The sequence below is a fragment of the Azolla caroliniana genome, unplaced genomic scaffold (assembly GCF_043228905.1).
Source record: "Azolla caroliniana isolate FFs.n. ecotype wild unplaced genomic scaffold, voAzoCaro1.0.p SCAF_12, whole genome shotgun sequence".
NCBI classification, from domain to species: Eukaryota; Viridiplantae; Streptophyta; class Polypodiopsida; order Salviniales; family Salviniaceae; genus Azolla; species Azolla caroliniana.
The window spans coordinates 20,252,745-20,275,352 of NW_028230447.1; the positions used below are offsets into that span (position 1 = coordinate 20,252,745).

A 22,608-nucleotide genomic window follows, 5' to 3' on the forward strand; every position below is an offset into this window, starting at 1 on the left:
TCTGTCTCTCTCTCTCTCTCTCTGTCTCTCTCTGTCTCTCGTTCCACAGGTCGCAGGTTCGAATCCTGAATGTGTACACTACTAATACTTGTGTGTCTCTTTAGTTAAAGAGTTAAATTTAGGAATCCTCCTCCATATCAAATTGGCCCCCCTTCTTCATCTTTTTTATCACTGTTTTTAGAGCTTCTTCCTCCTGTAGACCTACCCTATATTTGACCTCCCGAAGACGATAATAAAATCTACCTATCCATGCATTGGCCCACACCATGTGCCAATCAATCCTTCCGCTCTTCGTTCAGGCGACGAAAAGTAAACGTTTCCCAAACGGGCGAGAACCCGTCTCGGTTGCTCCTGCCCACTCGTGCCACGACTCCGAACATGTGGGCATTGGTGTGTGGAATTGCTCGATCTTATTGACTAGCATAACCATGGATTTTGAGTGTTTGAGCATGAAGTACGAGGAAAGGCACATGTGCATTTCCCCAATGTGCATGATTCTAATGTTTAACACAATTGTGGGTCCAAGAAATGTATGAGGATAGTCATCGATTAGGCTAAACCTAATATTGGGATGACATCTACAATGACAATGCTCCTAATTTGTTGATGTTTATGCTTGGAAGAACTCGATCAGAAGGTCATTTTAACATTATAGCTCATTGAACCTAAAGTCTACTCACATCTTGAGTTCCTTAACTTAGTTCTTTTTGTCCTTTCATCTCGTTGGACTCCAATTATCCCATTTTTTACATCACCGTCGAGTGTTTCGTGTTCTATAGTTAAAGTGCAACATGTGCTTTTCAATTAACGATAAGAGGATGGAAGTTGCATTCGTCAAAGCTTGACATTTTGAAGACTAACGTGTGCCTAAATTTAGGCTGAGTTAACTAGAAGACCACATAGAAGGTGTGCAAGTTCATATTCAATGCTCAAAGAATAACGCGTATTTGTTTATGTCTAATTAATCGAGTTGTGTGTACTCAAGTTTGATACTAAAACGAAAACTCTTATTTAAATTTTAGATATAGGTCCTCTATATGTTTAGCTTTAGAAGAATACAATGTAGAAGTTGGATGCTTTCAATTTCAATATTCAAAGATACTTGCGTGTTCAAACATTAATGTTTAAAGACTATTAGATGTTTAGATTGACAAGCGGAGGATATCAATGATGTGTGTTGTTTGAGTCCAATATTTGAAAAATAATTAATGTCTAGCTTTAGATTAAGTTAATTTACTCGTTAACAATCAAGTTTGATGCTTGAAGAGTAACACATGTTACATGTACTTCAAGGGTAATAATTTCCCAAATGAAGGTCGCAGCTGAACAAGAGCCCAAGCACTCTGCAGAAGTGGCTCGTGACCCACGATAGCTGAAAGCAATTGACCCAAGCCTTCGTCACAGGCTTGAGGGGGAGGAACCGAAAGAACCGAAATTGCCACGACGCAGAAGCTAACATCGAAAGTCACACAGAAGCCGACATCGAAAGCAGGACAATGCCGAAAGCAAACCGGATGTTGGACACCTCACACTTGAGCTTGAGGGGGCGTGTTGAGAGATCAAGCTCAACGTAGTTTAGTTAGTTAGTAAACCATGTAACTTCGTAGTTACTTAGATAGAATCTAGTTAGAAGTGTTGACTATAACACCTTAAATAAGACCTTTTACTTAAGTGGGATATTCTAGATCCTCCACTCCTAAGTACATTTAATATAAGAGTCAAGACTTACACCTTTGTACCTATATTCTCCTTACACATGTGCACCCTTGCACATGAGATCTATATATACCTCATTATAGGTATTTTTGTATTTGATGATGATGTTGCTAATTTAATATAGAGTTTATCATCCCCCATCTCGTGTTCTTCATAAGTGTATCTCCCTCTCCCTCTCCCTCTCACACACATATCACATAATCTTCCGCTTAGCTTAATCACATAATTAGGTACTAATTAACCCTTGTTTAATTACCTATTTCTTAACAGACCAAGTTGCATAGTTGTGTATGTCAAGCTTCTCTGTCAGAAGCGAACTTGCCATACTTCTGTCCATCTTTCGTTCTTTACCGGATGTTAGGGTTTGTCTTCAGTAATCGCTTATCGGCTGCAGAGGTTCTCAGCCCTCGCACTCTAATACCATGTGAAAGTAAACACGTGGAAGCTTATGACAAACTGGTTCCGCTGGATAACAACAGAGAGAGTGCATGTTTAATGGAAACCTTGCAAGACGCAGAGAGAGAGAGAGTAGAACCAAAAAACTAAATTCAAGATAATAACACTCTGTACATACAATGTGCTTAGTGAGGACTTTTATACAAGTCCTTAAAAGGACTGATAGAAGTACTGACAAGTACTTCAATGCCCACGTACTAGGCTATATTCGTAGGCCTCTAATGGCCTACCAGTTACAATCGGGTCCGTCTCTCTGATCCGGCTCTTGGTTTTGGATACCGATCCGGTTGAGCTTGTCCGCTCAACACTTGGCCAAAAAGGTACTGGTGCATCTTGTATTCCCAAGATGCAAAGTTCGATCTATTGAGTTTCTCGATAGGAAAAGCGCTTCCCATCTGAGTGTTTATGGTGTCATTTTCTTCTCTGTTGTTGAACCTGTTTTGTTTTACTGTTAGTGTGTGACACAACACTGTTGAACGAGTTTTGATTAGATTACCACACACTTTGATACCATGTAAAGGAATGGATAGTGTAGATGATCTTGTGCAGCGGAATAAAATTGTGTGTGTGTGTGTGTGTGTGTGTGTGTAAGACAAAGAGAGAGAAAGAGAGAGTTTAGATTGACAAAGAACAAGAAGCTATATTAGCAAAACTTGAAAGTACATCCAACAATTACTTGGTTACAAAAGAGTTGGTTTAAATACCAACTAACTTAGGGCAACTGCCATTTCTACTATTTACAAAACTAGCCTAAACCTAGAGTGTCCATTTGTGAAAGTCATTCCATTGGGGAAGTTGGGTTCGACTCTCAACAATTATAAATCTTTCCTTAGTATGTTAATGTTTTCATATATACAATTTACATTTCTATGGTTGTCCCCTTTCCCTCCTTTTTCTATTCTTAACCTTTGGCCACATCACAACAACGTAGGCATCAATGAAACACTAAAAAAAAGGGGCTAAATGGCTACCCAATGTGAAAGAGACCAAACTTCCTTGTAAATGCTATAAAAGTAACTTTTGGTGAATTTTGTAGTGCACCCTTTTTGAGTTTTCTCTCCTCGTATAACCTAAACTTGAGCTCTCTCTTCTCACACCTTAATCTTTCACTTGAGTGAGTAGAGTGATTAGATTTAAGCGCTAATTGGTTATACCTTAATCACTCCTTTGTTTTTATGTGTTTGTCAACTCGCATATTAATTGAGACAAGGTCGCCATTAACACATATATTGTCTGTCTTTACTTATATGTGTGTATGTATACTTTTTCAACTTTTATTAAGACTTTATTAACATGAGTAAGTGTGAGTGAGATTTCATGAGAATAGGGTTATGACTAGAGGCTCAAGAGTGATTGATTGGTGACCGCTCTTGTCCAGTTCACTACCAGTAGTGTATATGGCAATCCTAATCCTTTGGCTCACAACATCAACTTGGAATAGAAAATAGAGAAAAGATAGAGAAAGAGGACAAATACAGAATGTGTATGTATCAATATGAAAACAATTACTGAGGTCCTCCACACATAAATATGACAACACTTACCTGTAGCATAAATAAAGGGGAAAAAGCTCAAAATGACATAAGGTGCAAGTTATGCAAGTCGAAAACTGTGGAGATAACACACTTTACTACTTTATGTGAATTGGTCAAGTGATAACACACTCAAAGATATCCCACACTCTAGAATTGAAAATTACAATTCATACCCTTGTTCTATTCGTAATTATCCCACAAGTACTCACCATAAGATTATGAAAAACTATGGAAAACCTATCTCATGATCAGTTATGTCTTATGAAGAAGCATATGCACATGCCCTTCAACTCTAGACACATCACCCACCCCATCTCGACACTTCTCTAGCTCCCGGTTGGGAGGACTATTTGCTACCATGATGCCTATCTATTGCCACCATTGCATCACCACATTACTTCCCATGTTGCACCCCACACATTCTGATACCCTTTGATGGCCCAATCTTCCCCCAATGAATCTCCCTTCACACACACCACATCACGATACCGCAATAAATTTGCATTCATTATGCTCATCCATTGTGTATCTCATGGACAATACATCATGAATGATACATAATGGTCACCATATGTATCTCATTGATTATAAAGTATGTTTTTGACTGTGGTATTCAAGTCCAATTGTCAATAAATGAGGACACAATCAAGAGAGGTAAGGTCCACTATCAGGAGAAGGAGATTTTATATAGGTTCCTCTCTTATTCAAGTATTACCTACTTAGCTAAACGAGTCATCTCAATAATGCTAAAATATCAAACGCTTAAGAGTCATACATGACTACCAAAAAATCAAGCAACAAAATGTTCAATTTAAGTGAAGAGGGGAACATTATATTATTGCATGGTAACAACACATTAAATTTTATCTTTGTTGTCGTCATGTTTGTTACAAATATTTATATCAAGGTTCTTGTTGCCTAGGGCGGCATGTAACCGTCACTTGCTCTATGATAGTAAATGATCATCCTCTAATAAATATCATGTGACACATAATTAGGTCCTTGCATTGAGCTTATGCTTGGGTACTTTTTTTGTTTATAATTATTTACCATGTTTTATGTCCCTAGTGGGAAAGCCAACAATAGTTAGTCCATAATAAACAAATGATCACATTATTAAGTCTTACATTTGATTGATTTCTTATTTGTGCTATATAATCATATGTAAATATTTAACCAAATGAAAGGATTAGCACCAAGAAAAATGTAAATTAAACTCTATTATATGCTACTTAACAACTGTGTTTAAATCAAATGGAAACAACAAGTGGAACATTGAACAAAAAGGGCACATAGTAGATCACAAAATAATACCTTGCATAACACGTTTGAGTAATTTTTCGCTTCATCTTCCTTGCATGATTTTCATGCATTTAACAAGCATACAATTGTATACAATTGTCAAGTGGATTTGTGTACAATATATCCTTTCTTTTTCCTTTTATTTCCGTACATCACATGAACAACATTGGTAATATCTTACAATGCTGTGAAATATAGTAATATCCAACATTCTTTATGATTGCATGAAGAATTGAATGTGTTTGGCTAATGCATTATGTAAATTCTTCTTTTCGTATTTACACAATGCACCTTTTGTAGAGAGGAAATATCGTCCTATCAACTTTTGATCACCTCTTTATACGGCGTATAGATGTGGACCTTTTGAGACAAGGCAAATTAATGAAAGGTTTTCTAACCTTATTATGTTTTACAACATGAGTTTTTGATATTGTTTCAAATTGATTCATGGGCTTAGAGAATGACAAAAGGAATGATTCAATGTAACTCAATTGGTAGCCTTTAGTGAAGAAAAGTAGGAGTTCCTACATTTGTGTCAGTGCACTTCTTACATCATAATTGAGAAAACTTGTCAAATGGCAAGCGCCAAATATTGTTTTGCCAAATAAGAATAGTGTTGCGGGGACTTTATGAAAGAAAGCCACGATTTTCATGGCAAAAACTTTGACAATTTAGATTATGCGAAAGAAACAAATACATTGAATTGATTTTAAATTACCATGCACATTTGTGAAGGACTTCAATTTCAATTTAATAATTTTACTTGATTGGATATGATGGTTCACATGGCAAGAGTCCACTTAAAGTAGTGTCCTTTATATCTTCATGCTTTTGGCATTATTCATGGAAAAAGAACCACTCGAGTGTATCCAATGTTTGCCACCATGTTGTTATTTCCTAAAAAGCGCTCTTTAAACCTGTAAACTTTTAGATATGTGGGGAATACAAAATATTTTGCAGATAGAAAATCAATGGATTGTCGTATTTATAATGAAGGGCTTCTAAATTGATTGTGCATGGGGATATGACATTTTGTATGAAACACATGGCATGCTCTCATAATCAACATAATTTCAATTATAGTAGCTTACGAATATATCTAACTAATTAGATACAAGGAATGACTCATATGTGTGAGTGAACAACTAATCACTTGTAATAGTGATAGATATAAATGACTCTTTAAGTGCATCACTTCATACATGTAAATAGAGTTAACCTAGCCACAATTCTTAATACAAATGCATTCACTACTAACATTCGTTGGGTGTGTATCATATTGATAGATTGAATGATTAGTTGAGTATATACCTATATAGAACAAGAGATTGTAGAATGGTTGTGGCCATGGCCAAGGATAAGGTTATGGATGGAGAGGAGAATACATATGTGGTGTATCACATAATTTAATGATCGAGGTAGCACACATATATCTATAAGTGGTTGTGTTGTTGCTAAAGCAAGAATTCCAATTGATGAATAAGGCTACTTGATTGAAAAGTAAAAAAGCAACCTAAAATGTTTGGTTGGTAGTTTAGGAAGGTACAACATTTATTGGCGTTTATTGCTCGACTTGCCAAAAGGGTAAAAGATAATTAGCTCTAGCACACAATCTACTTGTAACATCAACACTCCCAAAGTAGATAGGAATTCATGAATGAATGGCATTACTACCAAATTGGGGAAATAAGGTGAAGTGCAAAAGAACAGTAATGGAATACCTATGTGCAAAGCTTAGCAAGTTGCAAATGAAAAACTAAGCTCCATCTATAGATTTATCCTTCCATAACACATGGTCAAATGAAGATGTACATTAATGCTTTGAAACATTATAACGAACATTAAATAGTAGATAAATAGAAAAGGCTTCATAAAACATCACCGTCATCCTATGCATGCATATACGATCATGACATGCGAACAACGTAACACAATGTTGTTAAACTATCATAATAAACATTATAACGAACATTAAATAGTAGATAAATAGAAAAGGGTCCATAAAACATCACCGTCATCCTAGGCGTGCATATACAATCATGACCTGCGAACAACGTAACACGAGGTTGTTAAACTATGCATACAATTTGCCAATAGGAATATGTGAACGAAATCTAGCCACTTTCTTGACGAAGGGAAAAACGGGGTGGGCATGCCACAAAACTAGAATGCTTAAATATAGAGTTTGTGAATTTACGGACAACCTACTTATGATTTTACTCCTTGATGAATGATGCATCCAATGGTGTATAAAGAACAAGTTTCCGTATCAACAAAAAATACATGATAATTCTAGTACATTTATCACATATAGGACCTAAAGTCATGTGTTTGAGATTGTTTAATGTTAAAAATCACGGTCGGTCTTACTCCTCGAAGTTGGGGGGGGTTTCAAAGCCTCACATGAATTCATCTTATCGATAAGTGGTACCATTCATTATCGGAGGAGACATACACTACATAAAGAAAAAGAAGAAGTAAAGGAGGGGTATCAATTGAGAATAATGAAAAGCAAAGGTTAGAGAGGGAAAGAAGAGGTATGTTCTTTTTTCTTTTTAAACAAGGAGGGGTATCAGTTGAGAATAATGAAAAGCAAAAGAAGAGGTATTATTATTATTATTATTGGCAAGGGTGGGGGGTGTTAGAGGGGTAACTGAGGAGATAAAGGAAAACAAAGGAGGGGCATAAGTTGAGAATAATGAAAAGCAAAAATCCAGAAGGGAGAGAAGAGATATTTGCTTTTTTGCCTTCTTTTTTTTTTTTAGGTGGGGGGAGGGGGGTATTTGAAGAGATAAAGGAAAAGGAAGGAGGGGGTATCAATTGAGAATAATGAAAAGCAAAAACCTCAAGACGGAGATATAAAGGAAAAGATAAAGGAAAAGGAAGGAGGGGTATCAATTGAGAATAAAGGAAAGCAAAAACCTCAAAGAGGGAGGAGAGAAGAGGTTTTTGCTTTTTTTGCTTCCCTTTTTATTTTGTTGGGGAGGGGGCTGGATAGAGGGGTAACTGAGGAGATAAAGGAAAAGTAAGGAGGGGTATCAATTGAAAATAATGAAAAGCAAAACCTTCAATGAGGGAGGGAAGAGGTTTTTGCTTTTTTTGCTTTTTTTGCTTTTTTGCTTTTTTTGGGCAGTTTTGATTTCCTGCACGTATATATATATGTATGTATATGTATATGCTGCATTGCTGTAGCTCGTTTTCAAAAGCTTCAAATTCTTTTCTCAGAGAGTGAGACACACACTCTCTCTGTCTCTGTCTCTGTCTCTCTCTGTCTCTCTCACGCACAAACAAATGGAATGGAATGATTCTCTCTCTCGCTTGGCTCAATAGCTATGGATCTTCTCATCACATAGATCCTCACTGTATTCACTCAATGGGTATTTGCTATAGCACAAAGACGTCTGAAGAAGAAGTAGATGAAGACAAAGAAGAAGAAGCTGAAGGAGAAGGAGAAGGAGAAGGAGAAGGAGATGGAGATGGAGATAATTATGATAAAGAAGAAGATCATGAAAGCTTAGAAGAAGGAGAAGGAAATGGAGATGGAGATGGAGATAGAGGAGGATTTGCCATACCCTCGGAATTATTAAACCTAAAGAGTAATCAAATCCAAGAAACCATTGAATATGGGCGATCAGAAAAGCAGAGGAAATCTCCTTCCTCCTCCTCCTCCTCCTTCTTGAAACGGTCTTCACACTTCAGAGTATTTTCTTCTTCGTCGTCGCCATTCAGACCTTCACCATTCAGAGCTTCACCTGGAAATGGGTCCTCTGTTAATTGTATGAAAAGGCCATTTCCTCCGCCCTCTCCATCAAAACACATTCAAATAGCTCTGTTGAATCGCCATGGAATTGAAACAGGTCTTCCGAAACTTGGATTGAGAACAGAAGAACAAAGTTATGAGTCGTTGTTTGGTTTTAGTAAGAACTTTAGCGTGAATTATGATATTGGCCAAGAGATTGGAAGAGGCCATTTTGGTCATACTTGTAGAGCTAAGATAAAGAAAGGTAGGATGAAAGGCCATGACGTTGCTGTGAAGGTTATCTCTAAAGCTAAGGTATGTGGTTTTCTTTCTTTGCTTAATATGCTTTTGGGTCTTTCCAACCCCCTCTATGAATTGATTCCATGGAGTTTTTGATGTGTATGCAATTATGTTTTCATATTGAGGTTATGTTGTTTTTTCCTTTTCCACATTTAAGACCTTAGAGTATTGACGTGAATGATTTTTGTGTTGTTAGTTTTTTTGTTTTGTGGATAACCATATAAATTTTCTCCATTTGAAAGATCTTGTGTTGTTTGGTTGATGTCATATTGCATGTTTGGATGTGAAGAGCCTTGTGTGTTTTAATTGATTTACATTGTTTATTTTGATGTTGTGTATTTGATTGATTGAATTATGTGCTTTAAATCTTGTGTTGTTCAATGGGGTTATAATATTGTTTTCGTTACCCATGTATCTAAGAAAGGGAGCGTTTTTACATGAAGAATCTTGCATTGTTTGAATTGAGTTATATTCTATTTTTTATGTGAATGGCCTTGTTTTGAAAAGTCATTATTATTGTCTTCTTTAGCTATATATCTAAAAAGGCCAGAGCTTTGATGAATAATATTGTGTTGCTTTAATGAGTTATGTTGTGGCATATGAATGGTACATGTGTTATTTGACACCTTTTCCTCTCTCAATCTTTCCAATTGTTGATCTCAACATATTTCTCTCTGTAATCCACCACAGATGACCACAGCTATTGCCATTGATGATGTGAGAAGAGAGGTCAAGATATTGAGAGCCCTCTCTGGCCACAAAAACCTAATCCGATTCTATGATGCATATGAGGATGATTGGAACGTGTACATGGTCATGGAGTAAGTTTGTGTGTTTGATAGAAGACTTTCAAATTTGAGTTCTCAATCTGATGAAATACTGGTGTAGTGTGGTTGTTTACTAATTTATTTGGCACCTCTCTCTCTCTCTGTGCACAGATTATGTGAGGGCGGTGAGCTGCTCGATCGGATACTGGCAAGGTATTGTTGTACCATGGAATTAATTGTCATTTACATGCTGATTTTACACTGGAAATCACTGGATTCCTGCAGATATTCTAGTGTGAGTCTCATGAGAGAACCAATTGTTAACACAAGTAATGCTATTTTTTAATACCCTTTGAATTAGATCTCACACACCAGAAAATTCATACTGATGCTCACGAACACGGGAAGATGCTGCACATTTGCTTACATTCATGCATTTGTGTTTCAGTGCTATCTACTTGCAGAGGATCTCAAATGGTATAGTTTTTTATTCATACAATCAATGTGTTTGTGCCTTCAGAGGTGGAAGATATTCTGAAGAAGAGGCGAAAGTCGTCATTGTGCAGATTTTGGATGTGGTGACGTTCTTTCATCTTCAAGGGGTTGTGCATCGTGATCTTAAACCAGAGGTACCTTACACTGATAATGGCTGCTCAAATAAAATTCTCCTAATCTTATATGTATCAAGTAAGCTTTTAATAACTGTATTTATATAACTTTCATCAACTATACATGCGTCAAGTAATCTTGTATTGATTGTATATGTACCAGAAAAGCTTCTGTTTATTTTATGCATATCAAGTGAACTTTTTGTTGAAGGTATATGTAATGCTTTCTGGACTCTTGGAAAGGTTCTTGCCATTCCTAGTGAAATAGATAGATTTGTAATGGCTATTTGATATTTTTTAGCATGTGGGAAAGCATATGAAAACTATTCAGTTCGTGTACAGAACTTTTTATATACCACCAAGGAAGAGAATGCGAAGCTTAAGGTCATTGATTTTGGGCTATCTGATTTTGTGAGGCCAGGTGAAATAGAAGAGATCTTAAACCCATTATTGTCTTCTTAATCAAACCTACGTGAAAATGATCAAGCTTATTCGTGGTGCTCTTTTGCATATGTAGATGAGAGGTTGGATGACATTGTTGGAAGTGCTTACTATGTTGCACCTGAGGTCCTTTGGAAGTCATATAGCATAGAAGCTGATGTATGGAGCATCGGTGTCATAACATATATTCTACTATGTGGTAGTCGGCCATTTTGGGCACGTACAGAATCAGGCATATTCAGGTCGGTCTTGAAGACAGATCCAAGCTTCGATGAGGTGCCATGGCCTGCAATATCGGATGATGCAAAGGATTTCGTAAAGCGTCTTCTGACAAAAAATCGGCACAAGAGAATGACAGCTGCTCAGGCACTGGGTAAGTCCTATCTTTGGCTTGTATGTAGCAACTGAAATTTTCTCTTCTACAACTTCACCTATATTTATGCCAAATCATAGCATATTATCAATGCATTATTGGGAACATAACATTTGAGTTACTGTAGCAAAATCTTTTTGTTCAATGTAGGAATGCCTGTTTTAAGGATTTTCAATATGAACTTAACTATGTGTATTTGTTCTTGTATTGGATCAGCACATCCCTGGGTTCGTGGATATAAAAGTATACCGCTTGATATATTGGTATTTAGATCTGTTAAATCTTACTTTTGCTCCTCAACTGTTAGACGAACAGCTCTGAAGGTAATGGATAAGAAATTCATCTCCCTTGACATGGTAGCATGTATGCATCTTTTTATGCCATATATATATCATAAACAAAAGTATCCAGTGATGAACAAGAGGGGGTCCATAAAGTCTAATGAAGACAGGAATCCATCCTTCAAGCCATGAAACCCTGCAAGAACATTACTCTGAGCCAATGCCAATTTCTTTGTAGTTTGATGGTATTATTTGTTCTATTAACTTCCATGCAAGGAATATTTAGGGCTTTTATTTCGATATATGTATGTACAAAGTATTAAAATCTTGATTTGTAACCTCTCCTATCGGTGTGCAGGCCTTCTCAAAAACATTGTCAGAAGATGGCTTGTTTTACTTACAAGCTCAGTTTCTTCTCTTGAGGCCCAGTAAAAATGGACGAGTATCATTTGACAACTTCAAATCTGTGAGTGCTTGAGCATGACTGCATCTTTTTTGGATTATATTACGTGGGTGTGCAATATGTACCTTCAACTGTATTTGATGAAATGTGATCATCACTAGCACAATCCTCACATACTCTATGCTTTTTTGGAAGTAGGCTCTTATGAAAAATGCAACAGAGGCGATGAACATATCTAGGATACTTGAGATGATGGCATCGGTATGTATTTGGATGTTCGCTGTTTGTGTATCTATAGGTATGTCTATATATAGAGAAAAACTCCAAAGACATCCCTCACACTATTTGTTGGTATTTATCAGTATACCCATAGTTATTCCAAAAGTTGTGGTAGTTTATGTATGACAGAGGAGTACTTTTTGCAATTCTTCAAAATGGAGAGGGTATATTTGGGTGGGTGATAGGCTTTGTGTGGATTGATGGCAGATGAATAAACTTCATTTCAAGATGGACTTTGAGGAGTTCTGTAGTGCAGCTATTAGCACACCTCAATTTGAAAGATGGGAGTGGCAAGTAGACAATGCCTATGAAATCTTCGAAGATGAAGGAAATCGGGTTGTGATGATTGAAGATCTTGCTAAGGTAAGATCTACATCTTACATGAATCAGTCATTAGATAATAAATTAGTAAAATCATACACACATATAGTAAAATAGCTAATATAAGGTATTCAGCATTTGTTCTTCTGATACAATAATAACTATCGTCTTGCTTGAATTGAACAATTTGACCATTCTTGAACAGTCTGACAAAAAGATACACCAATTTTTTATTACTAAAAAATTGTGGTATTTGTTTTTCTTAATTTCCTTTGCCCATGAAAATTCAGCCAATTAGATTACTAGAGAAACAAAGCAAAGTCCCAAATTTTTCTCCCACACTTAATGGGCATTTGACATTTTGCATTGCTTCAGGAACTCGGTGTACCATCCACGCTACCAGCACACCTGGTTTTACGTGATTGGGTTCGGCATAATGATGGGAAATTGAGTTTTTTTGCTTTCAAAAACTTGCTCTTAGGAATGTTGCCACAAAGTAGACCTTGCTAATACTATATATCTACCTATCTATATATATGGTTATTGCTTCTAAATGGGGATATATAACTACACTTGGATAAGCTGCACAACTTCCTAGTGGCTAACCAATTGTTACCTAGTGGAGATATATAACTTAATTTGGATAAGCTTTGCCCAGATTGTACTTAACTAACCACTTGCTACTAAATAACTTCATCAGGACAAGCTCCCCCATTTTGTAGTTAATTAACCAGATATTGTTGCTAAATGGAGACATAGAACTAAATTTGGAGATGCTGCCCAATTTGTAAATAATTAACTGAATTGGTTGGTAAATAGAGGTACACAAATAACTTCATTTTTAACCAGATTGTTTCTAAATGGAGCTATACAATTAACTCCATTTTTTGTTGAGAAGTTGTTGCTAAATGGAAATATGTTAACTTCAGTACTCCCTCGACTTCAGGATATGATCAGACATAGCATTCCCATTACATTGCGAAATTTGCATTGGATTACTCCCAAAGAGCTTCTTTGTCAAGTGGTTTTGTTGAATTTGAGGTTTTCACACATTGGCAAGATCATCACAAGTTTTTCCTTTCATTCAATATTGCAGAAAACCATCCTGGGAGCCTAGAACTCTTGAATTTTTATACAATTCCAAGAGTTTTCTCTACATCCTTTATATTCATTATTTTCCTTCTAATTTGGCTATTTATTTACATACCCAAACTAAATCCACAAATTTACTCGTACTAATCACTGACAATGAAGATACTATTATGAAAATATGAAAGATTAGCCAGATGTTGCTAGTTATTTGATAAGCAATTACACCCCTCAGCTGAGTGAGAAGATGAGGGTGAGAAGCATTATGATGTAACCAATGGTTAAGGATTTTGTATATTAAAGAAAAAATGTGATCAAGTAAAGAATTTTTTTAAATGAAAAATAAAAAAATATGCTATGACAATAATAAATTCTATATTTAAAAATAAGAAAACAAATGTATTTAATAAAAAAACAAGCGAAATTATGAGATTGAGCATATGTATGGATAACTTTGAAAAGAAAAAAGAAAAAGAAAAAATCAACTAAAAGAGATCCATATTTAATGAACGGAAAATCACAAAATTGAATGAAAATCATCTTTGTGGAGTCTTTGATGGTAAATTTGAACTCATCTTTCTTTTATGCCCAAGGTTTACTTGAAATGTGATCAAATGTGAACATTTGACTCAACATTGAAATGTTTGCCCTCAAGAACCTAGGGTTGATTTTGGCATCATCTTCAACAAAATTATTACAATTACCATCATGACCTTGCAACTTGTCGGAAAAAATGGGCTTATTCTTGGACAATTTTAGCTATAGTATGGATGGAGAGAAATAAACATGAGGTGCATTTCCCACCTTGGTCTCAAAAGCTTATATATTCTATGTGAGTAGGTAGATAGAGGATATTTTTAGTGTGGAATCTTAAAGTTACACCACTTGTGCCCTAGTCTAAGACTTTGACAATAAAATAGTCTTAAGGCATGGCAATAAGGTAGGGTGATGACATCAAGTATAGTTGAATAGATAGTAGCTAGCTTCAAAAAACCTTGCCCTGCTATTTGTCAATATTATGGAACAAATGATGGTGCAATTTGAAGTACACTTTCGTGTTCAACTATGCCTCCTACAAAGAGCCTCTTGTAAGGGATAGGTTGATTGGTGGAGCTCATGTTCTTGAAGGCAAACTTTATAACAAAAGTACACTAGTGAGTGTAGTATGTGTGATGAATAGCCTCTAGATTGAGAGGATATGGCATGATTGCACCAATGAAACCAATGGCATAAAACGAATAATACTCGCCTTGAAGAACAACATGGATGGGTGCAAGGAGTTTGGACATATTTTGATATGGTAGATGATGTATATAGCTTGCATATAAAATTGTTGGAATTAAGTTGTAGAGGTTTAGGAATATATTGGGTTATTCCAAAAGCTCATATTTAAAAAGTATGTGGCATAGGTAGGCCAATATTGAAAGTGTCATTTCATAACAAACATCTTGATCTTATGAACTTTCTCAAGGTAATGACATGACACTAAATAGGCCAATAAGATGGTTGTACTGCTAATTACGCAAGTCTTTCTCGTCCAAATATGCAAATGCATTACATACTGTTACTAAGTATTAATAACATGCATATTTGTATGATAGATGTTATAATTGTGTTATGTTTATGACTTTGCCACAAGGCATTGAGTGTTGTTGGGATGTATGCAAATTACAATGCCCCATATCTTTTTCGAAGGTTGTCATTCTTTTTTCAATAAAGACACCAACCTCTAGGGAAGCTGTACTCCTAATAATATATAAGCCTACACTATATTGTCCACATGCTCAATTGGAGGGTCGATCTAGAGTCATCGAATATCTCCATGGACGATATCTCTATGACAAAGATCACAAGTCTTGGATTGGTGTGACTTTGGAAAATGTCCTACGTCAAGAAAAGACAAAGAAGATTTCGAGGGTCAGCCTAGTGCATCGTAGGTCCGTATTCGAGTTAAGAAGGAGAAGACGCGCTAGCAAGTGAAGAAAAGTGAATTCGAGAAAAGTGAAAATTTAACTCTATAGAAGGAAGGGGCGGGGTGCTTTACTCTACCGATCTATCATGAGGGAGTGATATATGTATGTATGTATGTATGTAAGTGAGTGAGCGCATTGAAACGAAACAAACTCTTATGTGTGTGTGTTAGTTGTGGGTGTTGTTGGGGTTGATTTTGGGGGAAATATATGCATATAAACATAATTTCATAAACATACACATACATTATACATTATACATTATACATTATACATGATACATGATACATTATACACATACACATACACATACACATACACATACACATACACATACACATACACATACACATACACATACACATACACATACACATACACATACACATACACATACACACATATACATTATATGTATGTAATGTATAACAAATTGTTTATTTCTTTATTTCATAAATATGTTTTTAAAAGGTGAGTGTTTTATTTAGGTGGAGAGGAAATAAAAGGTTGGAGAGAGAGAAAGAAAGAAATATTAACGTCTTTTAAGAGAGAGAGAGAGAGAGAGAGAGAGAGAGAGAGAGAGAGAGGAAGGAAGATTTGGTGGGGATGCTCCCAGCAGGGGGGCACGGGAGGGGGGGGGGGGATGGGCGTCAGATTTGACGGCCGTTTAGACGGCCGACGCTTCGGCTTCCATAACGGCCCCCCCTCAAACGTTGACGGCGCTTGCAGCTGCCGTTATAAAAAAAAAAAACACATCAATCAAAATAATAATAAACATTTTGCCCACGTGCTTTAAAAAGTGGTGATGTTTTGGAGGAGAGAAGGAAAAAAAAAACGATCCTATTATTAATAAATAAATAAATAAATAAATAAATAAATAAAACAATTTTGCACTTTATTTATTTTCCACATTATTGGGGTGTGTGTGTGTGTGTGTGTGTATTGTATGTGTATGTGTGCATTGTGCATGTATGTATGTATGTATTGTATATGTATGCATGTATGCATGTATCCATGTATGTTGTATTGAATATTTATTTATGTATGTATGTATGTAATGGATGTATCGTAGGTAGGTTAGGTCGGTAGGTATGTGTGTGTGTGTGTGTGTGTGTGTGTGTGTGTGTGTGTGTAATCTCATGTACGTGCATATAGTTGCTAGTAGGGCTAGGCCTCGATGGTGAGTGTTTCTTTTGGTGATCTTTAAGGTTTTTTTTTGCTACGGGGTCATTGAGGCGATGGAACATACCGTATGATTGTTGTGCCCTTAGTGCGACCACATTTAGAGAGTTGTGAATTGGCAAGCCGGATAGTTAAAGAGCTACACCTTTCAGGCAGAACATTCGATCATGCATGCCATTTAAAACCCCTAAACCCTGGACGTTAAATGGAACATTTGAGGCTTCATTCGCACATGCGTGCATTGTGCAGGTATGTTTGTAGTTGAACCAACTGCAACGCTATCAAAGTGTTGGTTTAGAATACATGCAGGCGAACATTTTTGGATGAGAGAATTCACATTCTCGAAAGAGGGTGCTTCGGATGCCCGAAACGGATACGATAACAGGAGCATTCTGGCCGAAGGCTTTCACGGGCACTACATGTGTGAGGACGAAGCATAATTCGAGAACAAAAGACAAGGCTTGAGAAAGTCTTGACGGCATGAGTTGTGTGTCATGTGGATTGCTAGAGTACATAAGGTGGTAGTCGACAACGGCGAGGGGTCCATCTCTTTTCTTTTCTTTTTGGACCCCCTCTATCCGCGTAATAGATTTCATTCTTAATATATATATATATCTTTACATATACACATAGATATGATCTCTCCCTCCTTATCCTAGTCCTTGGTGTATATCTTATGGGATCCTTGGGGTTCTTTAAGTTTTCTTTCTTTCTTCAATTCCTTCTTCCAATTTACATCTGTGGCCCCTTGACTTTTGGGGGCATTAAGGCAGGGAAAGGGTTTTGTAACGCCCAACTCCACTGAAGAAGCTCTTTTAAATGGGGGAAACCTCCAATATATATATATATATATATATAATGCATGCAACCCAAGAGGGAACAACACTACCTTGTGTCTCTTCCCATCCTACACACACACACACACACACACACACACACACACACACACACACACACACATCACATCACATATATAGTTGTACCCACACCCCCCCCCTTCATTGTCTCCTAAGTAGCCCACATTCTCTTCACAATCATCATTTTCTTCTTCTTCTTCTTCTTTTTCACTACTACACTCTTTAGTTCCTCTACTTGTCCCCATTGTTTCTTCTTCTTCTTCACTACACACTCTTTAGTTCCTCTACATTGTGTCCCCATTTGTTTGGCCTCATCATTAGCATATATTCTCTCTATCTTAGGTTACTACAGTACACCAATGGCTCCCTCATCTTGTCCTCGGGATCCCTCGACCCGCTTCTCCAAGAATCGGCTAACGGGCCATACCTGTCATTTCTCTCCACGGGCTCCTTCGCCCCCGCCCCGACCCCGACCCCGACGCGGTGTCCACATCATCCACATAAAAGGCCCTAGGGTCGTCACGACCGACCCACGAAACTTCCGTAGCCTCGTCCAAAACCTCACCGGCTTGAAAGCTCCGAGTAAACCGAATTCCTCGGCACCCCACCACCCCGTGGACAAACAATTGTCGGTGACATCTACAACCCCATCACCAATGTCTAACGAATATCCGCAGTTAATGCCATCATTATCAAAACAAGAATCGCCCATCACAACTACAAATAAGCCAATTATACCTCCATCTCCATCTCCATCTCCATCTCCATTCAATTCCATTTCCTCCTTTTCTAGCCAACCAATGGATCACAACATATGCCCTAATCATAACACAAACAATGTTTTCATTAGTTTCCAACCTAATCATCTCCACATGGGCTTAAACAATCCATCCAATCCCAATATTAACAACATTGCTCCTCTTAGTGAACCAATAACTCCTCATCTTCCTTTGCTACTAACTCCTCTGGCTTTTCAAGAGCAATTGCAACAAATTAACAACAACATTAATAAAATCCCCAACAACAATAGTAATAATCTTCACTCTCCTAATACTAACCATTCTAATCCACATCATGTGAACCATGATCTTGATACGGCCTTCCTAATATGTGATGATGATCATGAATTGGGCTTCTCTACATCAACACCCAACATAGTAGACTGCATTGAGATGAACACATCCCTAAATAGTATGGGTAGCTCTCCAACCAATTCTTTAGTATTCTATGGTCCAGACAATTCTAGTAGTAGTAGCACTAGTTCTAGCACTAATGAGCTAAATGTAGAGAATTACAATTATAGCCCAACAATGGCTAGTCCAAGTACAAGACTGGATGATGATGATGGTGATGATCATGAGCATGACAATGATGAGAGCACCACAGAGTGGGACATTATCTATGGACTCTTATGTGATATTCCCACCAACATTGGCAACAACAACAACATCTATAACCCAACTATTCCTTCCCTTCAATGTAACTTCAATGTCACTACTACTAGAGACTTCACCACCCCTTGTAGTACCACTAACTTTGGCCCTAGAGACTTCGCCACCCCTAGTGGTTGTCCCTCGTTCACATCCTTGGTCCCTACTTTAAAAGCCCATGAGAACACCATCACGAGTTGTCACTACTACTCGAGCCGGAACATCCCCGCTCGATTTTTGTAGCCTTCGATTCATTAGTTCATTGGTAATTGAAAGCAATACTCAATTAACTTAAAATTCTGCCATGAACTCTCCCCTCTCTTGTGTCTTATGTCTTGGTGGGTGGGGGTGACACTTGGATCATTGGTTCATACCCCCCGTTGGTATTATAATTGGTGACACATATTCCAAGACACTTTTGCATACACATTCATAGGTCCATCACACAAGTTATGGATTTGTTTTTCATTCTAAATCTCGACATCCAATGGCAATGGCCATATATATAGTTACATCAAACTTTTTATAAAGCTTGAGTTTAATTGGTTAAAATGCACACTCAAAAGCCTAGTTTTGATCTTTTATTCACGATGCTCCTATTTAAAAGATGGAATTTAAGGTTTCCTTACCATTATTCCACAAATGCGCGTGAACTTTATCGCCATACGTTATTCATCCTTGGTACTGACTTTCATGTTGAATAAATTCACGAAGTTTATGTGATGATCAAAGTCTATCCAACTTTAGCCAAAGATAATCCATTTGTCATGGAAGCTTACTTACAAAAACCTTTATTATAAAGTCTACTAAGTTGAGGGAGCAAAGCTTAAATATATAAAAGTTTATGAATCATTGTACATATTTGAGAATAAAGTCACTTGATTGAGTAAAAGTCTTTAATCCTTAAAGAAACAACATAAAGATATCTTCCTCCATTTCAAGGCATGTTATTTTTCCTTTTAAAAAACAGCCTATTTGTTAGATTTCTTCAATGGTTTTGTCACTTGTGTTCATGATACAATAACCTTGCATAATGCACATCGAGGCTTTCATCACTTGTGACTCCCATACGTCAAATAGAAGAAGATATATGTCAAAAAGAAGATACTCCAGTTGTGCCTAGTGATGTATAGTAGGGCCTTATATTTACCATACTAGATTGAGGCCCACATGCAATATGGACTAGAGGTCATATTTCTACATACTTTGTATCATCCCTACAACTCTTCACAAATGAACAATTACTTGTATTAACTCTCGTAATGTAAACAAAAACATGTGTGCTCCGGTATAGATTACACAAGCTTCGAACCCATACATACATATATATAGCCTCTTTAAATGAGTACACTAGGATATACTCATTTGGATTCGCCGATCAATGCCATTGGGATGTAGCTTAAGGCTTAGTCATGAATTGTAAAATATAATGACATATAGTTACAATATTGCAAAGAAAACATATGTGATGTGTGGAGGAAATATAATTATAAATTGTTCTCTCAACTCACACCCCATCCCACAAGCATTAATCTTCTTCGCTCTTTTGGTTTTCACAAAGCACGACTATTCTTTCCTAGGAAGTTTAAATGTGTCTCTAGCAAGTCCAAGGACAATCCTAGTGTTCTCAGTGTAGAGAGTTTCCAATCCACTTAGTGCGGTTCATGCATAATTTCTCTTTCCAAATCATTCACCTCTTTTCCATGTAAGTGTAAGTCTTGAAGTAGAAACAAGCAAGTGCCACCATAGTTATCCGGGACAATTTTGCTATAAGTTGATCATTGTGCATTAATGCACCCCATGTTCATCGAAGGACACACCTCAAGTTAGGAATATTTTCAAAGCAAGCAACTTATAATAACATCACCTAGCCTCGTGTCCCATCTCTAGAGGCTTTGAACTATTTCTTAGATGTCTTACATGTTTCGATGTACATGAAACCAAAACACAACTTCCTCACTGAAATCATGCATATGAAATGATCATGATCACATGACAAGATACAATCATCCAATGCAATGAAGTTATAGTTAACGAAGAAATTTGATTATTTTTCTTTGTGTGCACATATCTATATATGTCAAGTTAGCATTTAGATCAAAGCATTTGTATGACAAAAGAACTCGTATACCAAGTGTCGTGCCATGGCTACTAACCTCCGAGGGCCTGCTTTACTATATGTAGTTGTGTCTTTCGTGTAGAGTACATATGTGTATACTAATTTGCTTGTACCACGAGTTGGGCAGATGTATTTAATATGTACTCCAAATCACTTCTATACTTTCCATGAGAACTTAATTAGCTTTCTTGTTGGCATTCTAGATCCAAACTCAGCTTGGTGTGAAATGGCTTTCATACTTTCTTATGGTGGTCACTACCTTAGGGTTTTAAAAAAACTTTAATTCCTGACCTAGAAGGAGATGATCATTTCCCCTGGTTTGCTCCTAACTTATATGCATGCATTCATTCTCCACAATTAGGCTGCTATCATACCAATCCAATTGATCCTGTAATGGAAACCATGGGGAATTTCATTTTTGGTATTGTATGATGTAGAAGAGATTAATTCTTAGTTTGTTGATAATGCAGGAGTTAATCTATCATACCGATCCAAATGATTCATGTAATGGAAACCATGGGGAATTTCAATTTTGGTATTGTATGATGTAGAAGAGATTAATTCTTGGTTTGTTGATAATGCAGGAGGAGTTACCCTATCATACCGATCCAATTGATCATGTAATGGAAACCATGGGGAATTTCATTTTTGGTATTTCTATGATGTAGAATCTGAGATTAAATCCTGGTTTGTTGATGAGATTAACAAAAAACATATAACAAGTTTTCGGCTTGTGCTTACGATCCGAACAGATCTTCTTCCGAGATCAGATCTCCTTCTACTTATTGTTTGGGTGCTCTAATCATGCTTTTTAAGCATCTCGTGGCTGACCATGATTCTGTTTGATATGCAACTTGTGATCTTGATTTTAGCTCTCTAAATTTGGCCAGTCTATCACCATGGCTGCATCGATACCACTACTACTACTACAAGAAGCATGTTTGCTTCACCATTCTCTCCTGGGGAAGCTTCCATAAGATCTGTTGATTGTTGTGGCCATTGTTTTGGGGCCGTGATTGCGATGGGTTACACCATTGCCAGATTCATTCTCGATCTCTACTCAGTTTTCCGGAAATTTGTCATTTCTCTCACTTTGTATTAAATCTGATTCTTAATCTACTTTTTCATTCATGTCTCGTTCCATCTCCACAAATTCTTCTTCGATTCTGAGTAAGAATCTCGCTTGAGTCACTTCAATTCCTTGGCTTCACTCAAGACTGAAGAATTTGTAGATATTGAACAAGGCATGAAATTAAAAGCACCGGACTGCATTTCCAACCATTTCCTTGAAGCTTTGAGCAAAAATTTATTGAGATAATAATTTATCCCTAAAATTTTACGGCCTGATTCCTTTTCAAAACAAGGAGCAATCAATGATTTCGCCAGATTTTCTTGCATCTCGTACCATAACCTGCAACCTTCTCCTAATTTCTCGAAGGG

At 36.9% G+C, this 22,608-nt stretch overlaps 1 protein-coding gene across 1 annotated transcript; it reads left to right on the forward strand.

Annotated features, from left to right (window-relative positions):
* Window positions 1-8,746: 8,746 nt before the first annotated feature.
* Window positions 8,747-13,707, forward strand: LOC147857435 (CDPK-related protein kinase-like). Its single transcript, XM_087328367.1, has 11 exons — window positions 8,747-9,063; window positions 9,739-9,869; window positions 9,987-10,028; window positions 10,336-10,444; window positions 10,766-10,844; window positions 10,941-11,237; window positions 11,454-11,560; window positions 11,877-11,984; window positions 12,120-12,182; window positions 12,408-12,563; window positions 12,897-13,707. The coding sequence occupies exons 1-11, from the start codon at window positions 8,788-8,790 to the stop codon at window positions 13,029-13,031; spliced, it is 1,503 nt and encodes a 500-aa protein (XP_087184493.1). The 5' UTR covers window positions 8,747-8,787; the 3' UTR covers window positions 13,032-13,707.
* The last annotated feature ends 8,901 nt before the right edge of the window (window positions 13,708-22,608 follow it).

Bases quoted from the DNA above. Each gene is read 5' to 3' on its own strand.
- LOC147857435 (XM_087328367.1), top strand. From the start codon at position 8,788: ATGAAAAGGCCATTTCCTCCGCCCTCTCCATCAAAACACATTCAAATA. The intron at 10,445-10,765 runs GTACCTTACACT...GTTCGTGTACAG, and splicing joins ATCGTGATCTTAAACCAGAG to AACTTTTTATATACCACCAA. The intron at 12,564-12,896 runs GTAAGATCTACA...GCATTGCTTCAG, and splicing joins TGATTGAAGATCTTGCTAAG to GAACTCGGTGTACCATCCAC.